The sequence below is a fragment of the Anomaloglossus baeobatrachus genome, chromosome 2, assembly GCF_048569485.1.
Source record: "Anomaloglossus baeobatrachus isolate aAnoBae1 chromosome 2, aAnoBae1.hap1, whole genome shotgun sequence".
In the NCBI taxonomy this organism is placed as follows: domain Eukaryota; kingdom Metazoa; phylum Chordata; class Amphibia; order Anura; family Aromobatidae; genus Anomaloglossus; species Anomaloglossus baeobatrachus.
Window position 1 is genome coordinate 618586759 of NC_134354.1, and position 12661 is coordinate 618599419.

The 12661-nt window shown below is 43.3% G+C and overlaps 1 protein-coding gene across 1 annotated transcript; it reads right to left on the reverse strand.

Moving 5' to 3' along the window:
- Positions 1–3225: 3225 nt before the first annotated feature.
- Positions 3226–12448, reverse strand: LOC142289927 (protocadherin-8-like). Its single transcript, XM_075333867.1, has 4 exons — positions 10082–12448; positions 9870–9937; positions 9466–9599; positions 3226–3760 (listed from the first exon to the last, which is right to left on the reverse strand). Exons 1-4 carry the CDS (start codon positions 12446–12448, stop codon positions 3387–3389), a joined length of 2943 nt encoding a protein of 980 aa, XP_075189982.1. The 3' UTR covers positions 3226–3386.
- Between the last annotated feature and the right edge of the window lie 213 nt (positions 12449–12661).

The following is a 12661-nucleotide window of genomic DNA, read 5'->3' on the forward strand; positions in this document are numbered from 1 at the left end:
ACACGCAGGTACAGGGTATAAAGGGGTTTAATGTCCAAGTGGGCGGGGCCTGTTCTTCGTGTTTCCCAAGCTAGGAGTCAGGTCTCCTTGTGTTCCTGTGAGATACTCACCTCTCTCTCTTCTAGAGCCGATCCTGCTTCGCCACCCGGTCCTGCCGAATCCCGAACCCCGAACGCTGCCCATCTGCCATCCTGACAGTCCGTTCCATCTCTGATCCCTGCGGTGACCCGTCTGCTCGCTCCATCGGTTCCGGACTCCGCCTGACAACATCTTGGCCTCCGAACCTGAGCTCCGTCACCTGGACTACCATCAGTGACTCCGTGGTCCCAGGGACTTCTGCATTCTCCTCTTGTACACGGTCTGTTCTGCTACCTGTAGTGCTCCAGCTACTGGACCCCTTACCATCATCAAGGAGTTCGGCCCAGTGGATCCACCTCCTGGGTCTGCCCGTCCACCTGGCCCTAACAATATCGCACTGCACTTGGATGTCATCCGAGTGCAGTTTGATGTTTCACTCACACCCATAGACTTATATGGGTGCTATTCATAAGAGACTCACAGACAATCGCCAGTATGCTATGATTTTTTCCTCAGTCCAATTAAGATTGAGGAAAAACTTGTAGATCTGAACTGCAACATTGTCTTATGTGGGGCCATGGCCAATGCAAGATTTTTTCCACATTGCACTCATGCGAGTCATATACCAGTGTGACTCCAGTCTTAGAAAAATTATATTCCACTCAAATAAAGTTTCACATTTTCAGTGAGCAGACTTAATCAGATTACAAGAGAAAAAAACTTAATTTTTTTTCATTGCTAAAGTTAAAATAAAATATAGGCTATGTGGGAAGTCCATCCTAGCTTTTACTTTTCATTGTGCCTATTATATATTATTTTGCTTTGCTGCTATACTAATACTTTTTATATAGAAGTCTCCTTTACTTTAAAAATTGTAGAATCAAACTGTCCACCTACTGGGATATTTATATCATACAAAGTTTATAAAATATATTACAATTTAATTTTTTACATTGCAAGCATTTTCTTGAAATGTACTATGTCATATGTCCTTGTTAATGCTTCTCATTCCTTATTGCTTTTGACGGACAGACAACTTCTGGAATACTGACTGAAGAAATCATTGGAATATGTCCTTGTCTTTTTCAATATATCTCAGTGACCAAATACTTTGCAAAAAAATTGAACATTATTAATTGTTCGATCTTTATTCTTAAACCATTTTGGTTATATTTTAGAGAATATTCTAATGCTTGCCAGGCAATGATAACTAATCCAAAAGCTTAATAAACTGATAAAAATTATGTAATTTTCAAAATAAATATTTATTGAAATGGAACTTAATAATTTACATCACAAAACAAATATAATATTTACACATTGATTTAAAGGTATATACAGGCAATATCAAAGACTTATTTACAAAATAAAGGGGTTGTCCAATACTTCATGTTGATGGCGTATTCTAAAGGCCCTGTCACACACAGAGATAAATCTGGGGCAGATCTGTGGTTGCAGTGAAATTGTGGACAATCAGTGCCAGGTTTGTGTCTGTATACAAATGGAACAATATAGGGTGTTTTACACACTATGACATCTCTAGCTAAAGCTAGCGATGTCGTGCGCGATAGCACCCGCCCCCGTCGTACGTGTGATATGTGGTGATCGCTGCCGTAGCGAACATTATCGCTACGGCAGCGTCACACGCACATATCTTGTCAGCGACATCGCTGTGACCGCCGAACAATCCCTCCTTCAAGGGGGAGGTGCGTTCGGCGTCATAGCGACATCACTGCGGCGTCACTAAGCTGCCGGCCAATAGAAGCGGAGGGGTGGAGATGTGCGGGCCGAACATCCCGCCCACCTCCTTCTTTCCTCATTGCCGGCGGCACGGAGTTAAGGAGATGTTCGTCGCTCCTACGGTGTCACATATAGCGATGTGTGATGCCGCAGGAACGAGGAACAACATCGCTACTTACCTGACAACAATTTTTTTAAATTAAACGACCTCTCCAAAACAAACGATTTTTGTCATTTTTACGATCGTTTAGGTTGCTCCAGCCTGTCACACGCTACGACGTCGCTAACAACGCCGGATGTGCGTCACAAACACCGTGACCTCGACGATATATCGTGAGCGATGTCGCAGCATGTAAAGCACCCTTATGTCCATGATTTCACTGCAACCACAGAGCTGCCAAAGATTTAACTCTGTGTGTGACGGAGCCTTAAGGATAGGTCATTAATATTGTTGGGGGTACTGTTCTTGGTGCTGGTGGTGCCCAGTTGCAGAGCAAAACTACACAGCTCCATCAACTGCATAGTGGCCACAATGAGGTGCTGCAGATCCACCCCTATTGACTTGACTAGGATTAGATCTGCAGTATTCCACTGGAATCACTATATAGTTGACAGAGCTGTGCTGTTCTGACCCACAAATGATCACATTTGGATGGCTCCGGGAACAGCTGATTGGTGGAGACACCAGGTGTCACAAACCCACCAATCTAATGTTGATGAACAATCTTAAGAATAGGCCATCAAGCAACCCCCATGGTGAGGGGCCTTTTTTGATGTTCTCTTTGACCACATTGTTACTTAAAATACTCTTTTACAAGATTTGGGAATTTCGTGATCTATGTACAATGCCCGATTATCACTGGTTATATGTACAAATGTGTTAAGAAAACTTGTTTGGTAAAACTTTGCCATTGGTTATCCAGTGTACTTAACTGATTGCTACTCTTGATTTTCCCCCTCCCCTACTTGTTTGTACCCTGAAATCTTAATAAAAATCTATTGTTTAAAAGAATAGGCCGTCAATAAAAAAGTACTGTACTCATAAAGTGGTAAAATAACTATTTCTACATCCTGATAGCTATACAGTATGCAGTCCTATTTTGCTTCATGCTATTTCACATTTCATAAAATGACACTTTAATTCCTTAATATATAGAGACATTTGGGAATATATCTTTATGTTACACATTTTTATCAATGAGGATCATGATCCTTTCTAAAAGGTGTTGGAGGATTTCAACATTAAGTAATGGGTTCACGTGTTGACTACTTATGTGCACCTTTCCATTCCACAGTTTTGTAACGATGCTTGGCCTTCTTTCAGTGGTAACATATTGATTTTGTTTTTCAGGCTACAACTCTCTATTACTATACAGTGATACCTTTCTGAGAAAAAAAATCCAGTAAAAATTGTTTTCTGCAGATGTGGTCTCCTCAAAGAAAATGGACAATGCAACTTTACTCAACAACCGTCACAGATGGATCAGATAGATCTTGTCCTGACCAAGGGTAGTCTTCATAAAGAGGTGACCTTTTGAAGAGATTCCAATTTCCAATAACCCAAAACACTAAAAGGTTGTTGCAATTTCACAAGGTTGTAATGTGATTGGAGAATAGTAATTTGATTCTTGGTATCTTCTGGAAGGCCTGGGTGGAGAGCGTGTAGTCTGTCTGCTGACCATGTCTCGTTCACATTGTCCATACATCCTCCCATCAGGAATGTTGTTGTTATGGTAGTGAGAGTCTTTTGGTGAATAATGAGGGATATGTACATTGGGTATTCTGTGATGGTGGTATGTGTTGTAATAAGTTGGGACTAGGGAATAAGACATAGAATATCCCTTTTCATATTGCATAGTAAAATTTCCAGGATACACAGACTTATTGCTTGGATGGCTTTCTCCATTTTGGTATGTTGATGAATTTCCAATGTATGTGGGACCTTAAAAGAAAAAGAATAGACGTGTTATCTTAGCAGAACTACATCAGTAAAATTGTCATATAAAACCTAATAACATTTACATTTTTTGCTTAGCTTCTCTTCCATTTTTAAAAACATAAAAACTAGTTGTTTTTTTCACAGAGCACTCTGGTATATTTTTTATTAACTTCTTTGGACAACAATAATATGTGCACAGCATATATAATAAAATATTTTCCTATCAAGGTCTTCTCCCGTTTCCAACTCTGCTCCATTCCTCTCCACACTCTTTTGTGTGGAATAGAAGTCACTTTCTCAATGTAATCTCATGGGTCTCAGACCGAGACTCTCATAGAATTAGATTAAGAAAGTAACTAACATTTCGCCATGTAAAGCCAGCCAGTGAGGGCTGTGGTCAAATGTGCCAGGAAAGCAATGGACCAATTCTGGAAACAGGAAAAAACATCAGTGGATAATTATTTTAATGTATAGCGTGAGAACAAGGTGTTTCCCTGAATAAGGATGGTTAAAAGATGAGTTTAAAAATAATAAACAACACCAGTGTGCTTCTAAAAACCTACAGGAAGTACAGAATTATTACTGTGATTGAAAATGGACATGTATAAACAGACTAAGGCTACTTTCACACTTGCGTTCAGCGCATTCCGTCACTATGGAGAATAGCGCAGTCCGTTAATACACTGCGCTATTCTCCATAGACTTTTATGGATGACGCACTGTAACAAAAGTGTCTGCGTTGCATCCGCTGCACGACGCAGCGTCGTTATTTTGACGCTGCGTCGGGCGGAAGGAACACAGCATGTAACTTTTTTTGAGCAGCGCAATCCGTAGGATTTCACTGCGCATGCTCTTTTTTTTTTTTTAAATCACAAAATTTATTTTTGTTGTCTCTCGGTGGCCGAAGCTGAGAGCCCGCCCGACGGCATGCCCGGCCGCCGGCAAGTGACAGGGCTCAGCTGAGCGCCCGCACGCCAGCATGCCCGGCCGCCGGCAAGTGACAGCGCTCAGCTGAGCGCCCAAGTGAGAGCGCTCAGCTGAGCGACCGGCCGCTGGCAAGTGACAGCGCTCAGCTGAGCGACCGCCCGCCGGCATGCCCGGCCACCGGCAAGTGACAGCGCTTAGCTGAGTGCCCAAGTGAGTGCGCTCAGCTGAGCGACCGGCCGCCGGCATAAGACAGCGCTCAGCTGAGCGACCGCCCGCCGGCATTCCCGGCCGCCGACAAGTGACAGCGCTCAGCTGAGCGCCCAAGTGAGAGCGCTCAGCTGAGCGACCGGCCGCCGGCAAGTGACAGCGCTCAGCTGAGCAACCACCCGCCGGCATGCCCGGCCGCCGACAAGTGACAGCGCCGTCGGCATGTGAGGGCTCCCAGCGGAGCGCTCGGCCGCCGGCTATTGAGAGCGATCGGCTGATCGTTCACAATAGTCGGCTGCCGGTAAACTGTAAAGAAGAAGAAGAAAAATAAATAAAGCTTTCCGTTCTTTTGTACGATCCGTAGCATTGCGTTGTGCCACTATATGCAACGCATCCGTTGCATCCGTCACACAACGCAATGCTACGGAAGCCGTCCAATGCAAGTGTGAAACTAGCCTTAAACAGAAAAAAAGCAAGTTAAATTCATTTTTTTCTCCCAAAAGTAAAAGAAACATAATGTAACATTTAGATAAAAACCCACTGAGGACAAATCATCAAAGCTTTTACTCCAGAAAACCTTTGTAAATTTTTGCAAAGTCATAACATTTTTGCACAGAGGGAAGTTTTTGAGATGTTTGGCGTTTGCATGCCTTGAATCTACCAACATTTGCAAAGCCAGGGCATGTAGGGGGTGCAGCTATGCTGCCCATTAAATTCATAAAAAATGATGGTGTTTTAATTAACAAAAATGTCCCGATGACAAGCAACACATGGAAGTGTAAGGCGGGCTTTGCACACTACGACATCGCAGGTGCGATGTCGGTGGGGTCAAATTGAAAGTGACGCACATCCGGCATCGCATTCGACATCGTAGTGTGTAAAGCCTAGATGTTACGATTAACGAGCGCAAAATCGTCGTAATCGTATCATCGGTGCAGCGTCGGCGTAATCCATAATTACGCTGACGCGACGGTCCGATGTTGTTCCTCGCTCCTGCGGCAGCACACATCGCTGTGTGTGAAGTCGCAGGAGCGAGGAACATCTCCTACCGGCGTCACCGCGGCTTCCGTAGGATATGCGAAAGGAAGGAGGTGGGTGGGCGGGATGTTTACATCCTGCTCATCTCCGCCCCTCCGCCGCTATTGGCCGCCTGCCGTGTGACGTCGCTATGACGCCGCATGACCCGCCCCCTTAGGAAGGAGGCGGGTCGCCGGCCAGAGCGACGGTCGCAGAGCAGGTAAGTGCATGTGAAGCTGGTGTAGCGATAATGTTCGCTACGCCAGCTATCACACGATATCGTACCTGCGACGGGGGCGGGGACTATCGCGTGCGACATCGCAGCATCGGCTTGCGATGTCGCAACGTGCAAAGCCACCCTAAGCATCAAACACAATCCATCGAATTAACATCTGCCTCTAAATGAATTTAGCGCTGCGTAGTATGAGCATGCGCTGCGCTAATCTTGATGAGTCAGCTTCATTTTATATATTATATTTCATTATTATCTACAAAATAAAATATCCAGGCAGCACTCACAATTCATGGTGCCTGAATCCAGGGAAGGCATCCACAATATGCTGCAAATAAAGGATCGGCACTCCAAACTACATAAACGATTATAATGGATTTATTTCATAATTATCCTGAATAATTATGGAATAAATCCATTATAATAGTTTATGAAGTTTGGCGTACCAATCCTTTATTGCTGCATATTATCTACAAAAGATAAATCCGTTTATTATGTTTTAATTTGATTACTGTTTAAAAGGAACCTGTCACCACATTTGTCCCCTATAAGCTGCGGGCACCACCAGTAAGCACTTATATACACCATTCTAGAACACTGTATATAAGAGCCCAGGATGCATTGTATAACATCAAAAATACTTTTATAATACTCATCTAGGGGGCAGATCGGGCCGATGGGTGTCACTCCTCTCCGGTCCGGTGCCTCCTCCATCGTCTGTACTGTACTGTAGAGCGCAAACGCAGGTGGACGTTGACCTTTTCTCATGCATGCGCATTAAAGTACTTTGCTCTGCCTTCAGCAGGGCAGATCAAAGTGCACATGCGCAAGACTGCAATGAAGTACTCTCTGTGAATGACGCCGGACGCTTCAGGCATGAGGCTGGGCAGGAGGATGGAGATCACAGAAGATGGAGGTGGCGCCAGACTGGAGAGCAGCGACATCTATCTAACCGATCCTAGATGAGTATTATAAAAGTGTTATTTACGTTATGCAGAGTGGCCTAAACTCTTGTATACAGCATTTTTGAATGCTGTATATAACAGCATACTGTTGGTGCCCACAGCGTATAGGGACCAAATCTGGTGACAGGCTCCCTTTAACATGTTTATAGAGCATAGACTGACTGAAAGCAATATGATAGCCTTAGGGCGGCGTTACACGAGACAATTTATCGTGCGATCACATGAGCAATCGCACCCGCCCCCATCGTTTGTGCATTTTGTTGCCCGTGGCGCACAAAGTCGTTTACCCCCGTCACACATACTTACCTCGCAAACGACCTCACTGTGGGCAGCGAAGATCCTCTTCCTGAAGGGGGGGGGCATTCGGCGTCCCAGCGACGTCACATAGCAGCCGCCCAATAGACGCGGAGGGGTGGAGATGAGCGGGACGTAACATCCCGCCCACCTCCTTCCTTCCGCATTGCCAGCAGGATGCAGGTAAGCTGTGTTCATCATTCCTGGGATGTCAAACGGAGCGATGTGTGCTGCCACGAGAATGACGAACAACTGGCGCGCAGAAGAAGGAACGACTTTATGAAAATGAACGACGTGTCAACGAGCAATGATAAGGTGAGTATTTTTGCTCATTCACAGTCGTTCGTAACTGTCACATGCTACGATATCTCTAACGATGCCGGATGTGCGTCACGGAATCCGTGACCCTGACAACATATCGCCCGATATATCGTAGCGTGTGACGCCACCCTTAGGATGCAGTCACACATGCGTATTACAGTAATGTTGGTGTGCTGCCTGATTTTGCACACAAGCGAACTGAGAAGTCCTATTCTAATCCTCCACATCGGATCCAAATAGGCCATGGCTTCAGTTTCACCAATCTCATTCTCAGATCTGTAATGTTCACAGATGTGTTCATGGATTTGGAAGACTCTATGGATCCAAGTGCTGTCTGATTAAAAAATCAGATAGCTCTCAGACATTTCACATGGATGTATGAATGAGGCCTCAGGCTGTGTGCGCATGTTGCATTTTTTGCTACGTTTTTTGGTGTTGTTTGTTGCCCAAAACTGCTTGTCTTTCCTTCTCCCAGCAAAGTCTAGGAGAATTCAGAAATGCTGTGCACACATTGGTTGTTTTTTTTCTTGCTGTTCTGGGTGGAGAAAAAAAGAAGCAACATGTCAATTCTTTTTGTGTTTTTGTCCTGCGCTTTTTAACCCCTCTAGTCATTGATTTTACTAAAAAAAAATGGATGGGACAAAACAAGGGCAAAAAAACGGTCAAAAACACATGCGTTTTACTATGCGTTTTCCAGCACAAGGTGCATTTTTCTGGTACAGGGTGCGTTTTTGAGCGACAACCTAAAACTGCAGCATGTGGACATAGCCTTAAGGCTGCTTTACACGCAGTGACATCGCTAGCGATGTCGCTTGTGAAAGCACCCGCCCCCGTCGTTTGTGCGTCACGGGCAAATCGCTGCCCGTGGCGCACAATATCGCTAGGACCCGTCACACATACCTTCCTAGCGACGTCGCTGTGGCCGGCGAACAGCCTCTTTTCTAAGGGGGCAGTTCGTTCGGCGTCACAGCGACATCACACGGCAGGCGTCCAATAGAAGTGGAGGGCCGGAGAGCAGCCGTATGAAAGTCACGCCCACCTCGTTGCCGGAGGACACAGGTACGGTGTTGTTTGTCGTTCCCGGGGTGTCACACATAGCGATGTGTGCTGCCTCAGGAGCGACAAACAACCTGCGTCCAAAAGTTGCAACGATATTTTGGAAATGGATAACTTGTCAACAATCAACGATTTGGTAAGTATTTTGCATCGTTAGCGGTCACACGTACGTGTCACACACAATGACGTCGCTAACGAGGCCGGATGTGCGTCACGAATTCCGTGACCCCAACGACATCTCGTTAGCGATGTCGTTGCGTGTAAAGCCCCTTTTAAGGTAACTATTAATTAACAATAGAAATCAATTCTGAGTAAAGGCCCTGTCACACACAGAGATAAATCTGTGGCAGATCTGTGGTAGATCTGTGGTTGATCTGTGGTTGCAGTGAAATTGTGGACAATCAGTGCCAGGTTTGTGGCTGTGTACAAATGGAACAATATGTCCATGATTTCACTGCAACCACAGATCTGCCAAAGATTTATCTCTGTGTGTGACGGGGCCTTTAGGTACAAACTGTGATCCATTGAGGTTTATATTTACACTGAACAATCTCCTACATCTATATCCTCCTGCCCTTTAAAAATGCAGCATGAGGCACACGATATCATATAGCACTGTACTCTTGATTTTTTCCCCCTGAGCTGTGAAGAAGAAACACAATAAAATACAGGTTTCAGCGACGACTTACCAATTTGTTTCTGTGTGGTTCTGTTATGCTCTTTTCTCCCACTATCTCCACTTGCATCAGAGTCACTGTCATTGAAGTCACTGTCTCCTTTGCCGCTGTCCTTTGCACTTAACTGTTCAATCTGAGAGTTTACACTGACAAATAAAATGTAGAAATATAATTAATTATTGTACTACATACAAGTTTAGGTTATAAAAATTCATTATTTCTCCCTGATTTATTACTTAATATAAATACTGTATTTATCTAAATAATAACCACTGTTACTAGCAAAATAAATGGTGGCATGCAGTTACTATTTACTAGTCAATATGTGGCTGACTTCATGTCTATTGGAAAACCTGCAGTTTCAATTGAAACGGATCAATAAAATAGAACAAATAAAAAGTAATAGAATCTCTTACCTGATGCTCCGTGAAGTGCTGTCCCTCTGCCATTTGGATGACTGATATAATACGGCAGAATCTGAATTCTAAAAAGCAAACACAATAATAATAATAATAATAATAATAATAATAATAATAAGCTAAATTCATGAAAGTATGATAAACATTAAAAATGGAAATTTGTAGGACAGAGAGAGGATTAAAAAGTATAACATTGAGTAACTACTTACTTCTGAAGCACTTGGGTGGTCCTGGCTCTCATCACTTCTCGATGATAGGCTGCATTTTTCTGACTCGGTGTTGATTGACAACTGACACGAATCAGACTGAGAAATGGAAGAGCTTGACTGAGTCTCCTTAGTTTTGCTGTTCAGTAGTTGTTTTTTTCCTTCTTCTTTTAACCTCTGGTCTTCAATATCTGTCTTGGAATTTCTTGGTTTATTTTTACAAGAACAAGCTACAAATAAGATAGCAAATAGGAGCAAAGCACAGCCTCCAGCGAGAACGCCAATGAAGACTATAGACAAGTCCATCTGGTGCTGATCTTCTGCAGATGTTTGCATAATTACTATTTCTACATTGGATGGAAAAGAATCTGTGAGAATAAATTTTAGAGTTGTATTGCAATGCAAGGGAGGTACTCCACCGTCATAGACTGCAATTACAATACTTAAGTCCTTATCTTGCAATGAGTCAATTTTTCTGGTTAAGGATAATTCACCAGTCACTCTGTTCACGGTGAATAATTTCTGGTTATCTTGCACAATAGAGTATATGAGCTTGGCATTCAGTCCATCATCTTTATCTGTGGCTTTGAGCTGTAAAACTAAATAATTTTGTGGAGCACTGATTGGCAACATTACTTCAGCCAATCCATTGTCCAAGAAAGGGTAAGTTATGACTGGCACATTATCATTGTCATCTATTATTTTGACCTTGATATGAGTGCGGGTTGAAAGCTGTGGAACCCCATTGTCAGAAGCCTCTACTTCAAAATCCAGGTGCTGTAGCTTCTCATAGTCCATGGACCTTACAGCACGCAGAACTCCTGTCTCCGCATCAATAGCAACAAATGTGGATAGTGATTGTCCCATTATTTTTGCATCAACAAGCTTGTAAGATATTTTACCATTGAGGCCAAAATCGGGGTCTTTAGCAGTCAAGGCAGTGATGTAGGCACCAGCTGCATTGTTTTCATGGACTGACACTTCATATGTTTGTTTATTAAATAGAGGGGCATTGTCGTTTTCATCACTCAACCTGATGGTATATTGCTTTATGGTTTTCAGAGACGGGAGTCCTAGATCTTCAGCCACCAATGTAAGGTTGTACTCTGCTATCTTTTCACGATCAAGAACTGAGGTGGTGACTATCATGAAGCTGTCATCATAAGCTTCCTTCAGCTTGAAATGTTCATGCCCATACAGTGTGCAGTGAACTTTACTGTTTGACCCTGAGTCTTTGTCAGTGGTGCTGATCAATGCTACAAAACTATTTTTAACAGCTACTTCACTTAAGTAGGCTATGCCTTTTTCCATAGAAATCAGTGGAGTGATGGTGATAGTTGGAGCATTGTCATTAACATCAATTACATTCACAATTACTTTACAGGTAGCAGTTAATGGGTTCGGACTTATATCTTGAGCTTGTATCTCAAACTCATAGGTCTGTTTAGTTTCAAAGTCCACTTTGCCTTCAAGAGTTACACCTCCAGACTTAGGATCAATTTTAAAAAGTTGACGTACCTCTGGGGAGACATGAGGGCTAAAACTGTAGACAATTTCTCCATTTTTACCTTCATCAGGGTCTTCTGCATTGACATCTAGTAGCAGGTATCCTACCGGAGCATCCTCTGTGATGTCCACAATGACAGTACTCTTCTCAAAGACAGGACTGTTATCATTGAAATCCAAGACACGAACGTTCACTATTGCTATGCCGGAAAGTGGTGGACTTCCTCCATCCATAGCCACTAGTTCCAATGTATATGTAGATTTACTTTCTCGGTCCAACTCCTTCATCAACATCAAGTCAACATATTTAACCCCATCTTCTCTTGTCTGTACATCAATGTTAAAATAACTATTGGCAGAGAGTTCATAGTTTTGAATAGTATTTGCCCCAATATCTTCATCAATTGCTATTTGTAATGGAATTCGAGTGCCCACGATTGAACTTTCAGAAATGTCCACATGCATCTCAGAGCTGGGAAAATGAGGTCTGTTGTCATTTACATCTCTTACCTCCAATTTCACATTAATCAGGTGTAACTGATCCTTTGAAAAACTGATCACATCCATTACCAGAATACAGCTTGGAGATTGTCTGCAGATCTGTTCCCGATCGATTGTTTCACCAATTGTCAGCTGGCCATCACTTTCCTGTACAAGAATAATAGAGTTGTTGAACTGCTTCATGATGCGGAAGTTGGTAGCCGGTAGTTCTGTGGAATTAAACATTGGATGTTCTGATAAAACTGCAATCACTGTTCCTGGTGCTTCCTCTTCATAGATATAGTAATGAGCGATTTCCCCAAAAGAAAATGAAATCATCAAACTCAACAACAGGGCAGTTAGGAAACTTAAATGGTCCAGCATTTTGAGTCCTTTGTGCCTTTGCGTCCAGATGCAGAAATTCAAGCAGTAAAGTTATAAGTCCTTAAATCTTGTCATGCAGAAGAAAATGCAGCATAAGTGAAGCCCGGCAGCTGTAAAGTCCCTCAGCACTATCCTGATAAGGTACCCTTGTGTCCAGGACAAGAGAGTGCAGAAAACTGTTTGCCCCATCCCTTTCCCCGGGTTATAAACTCA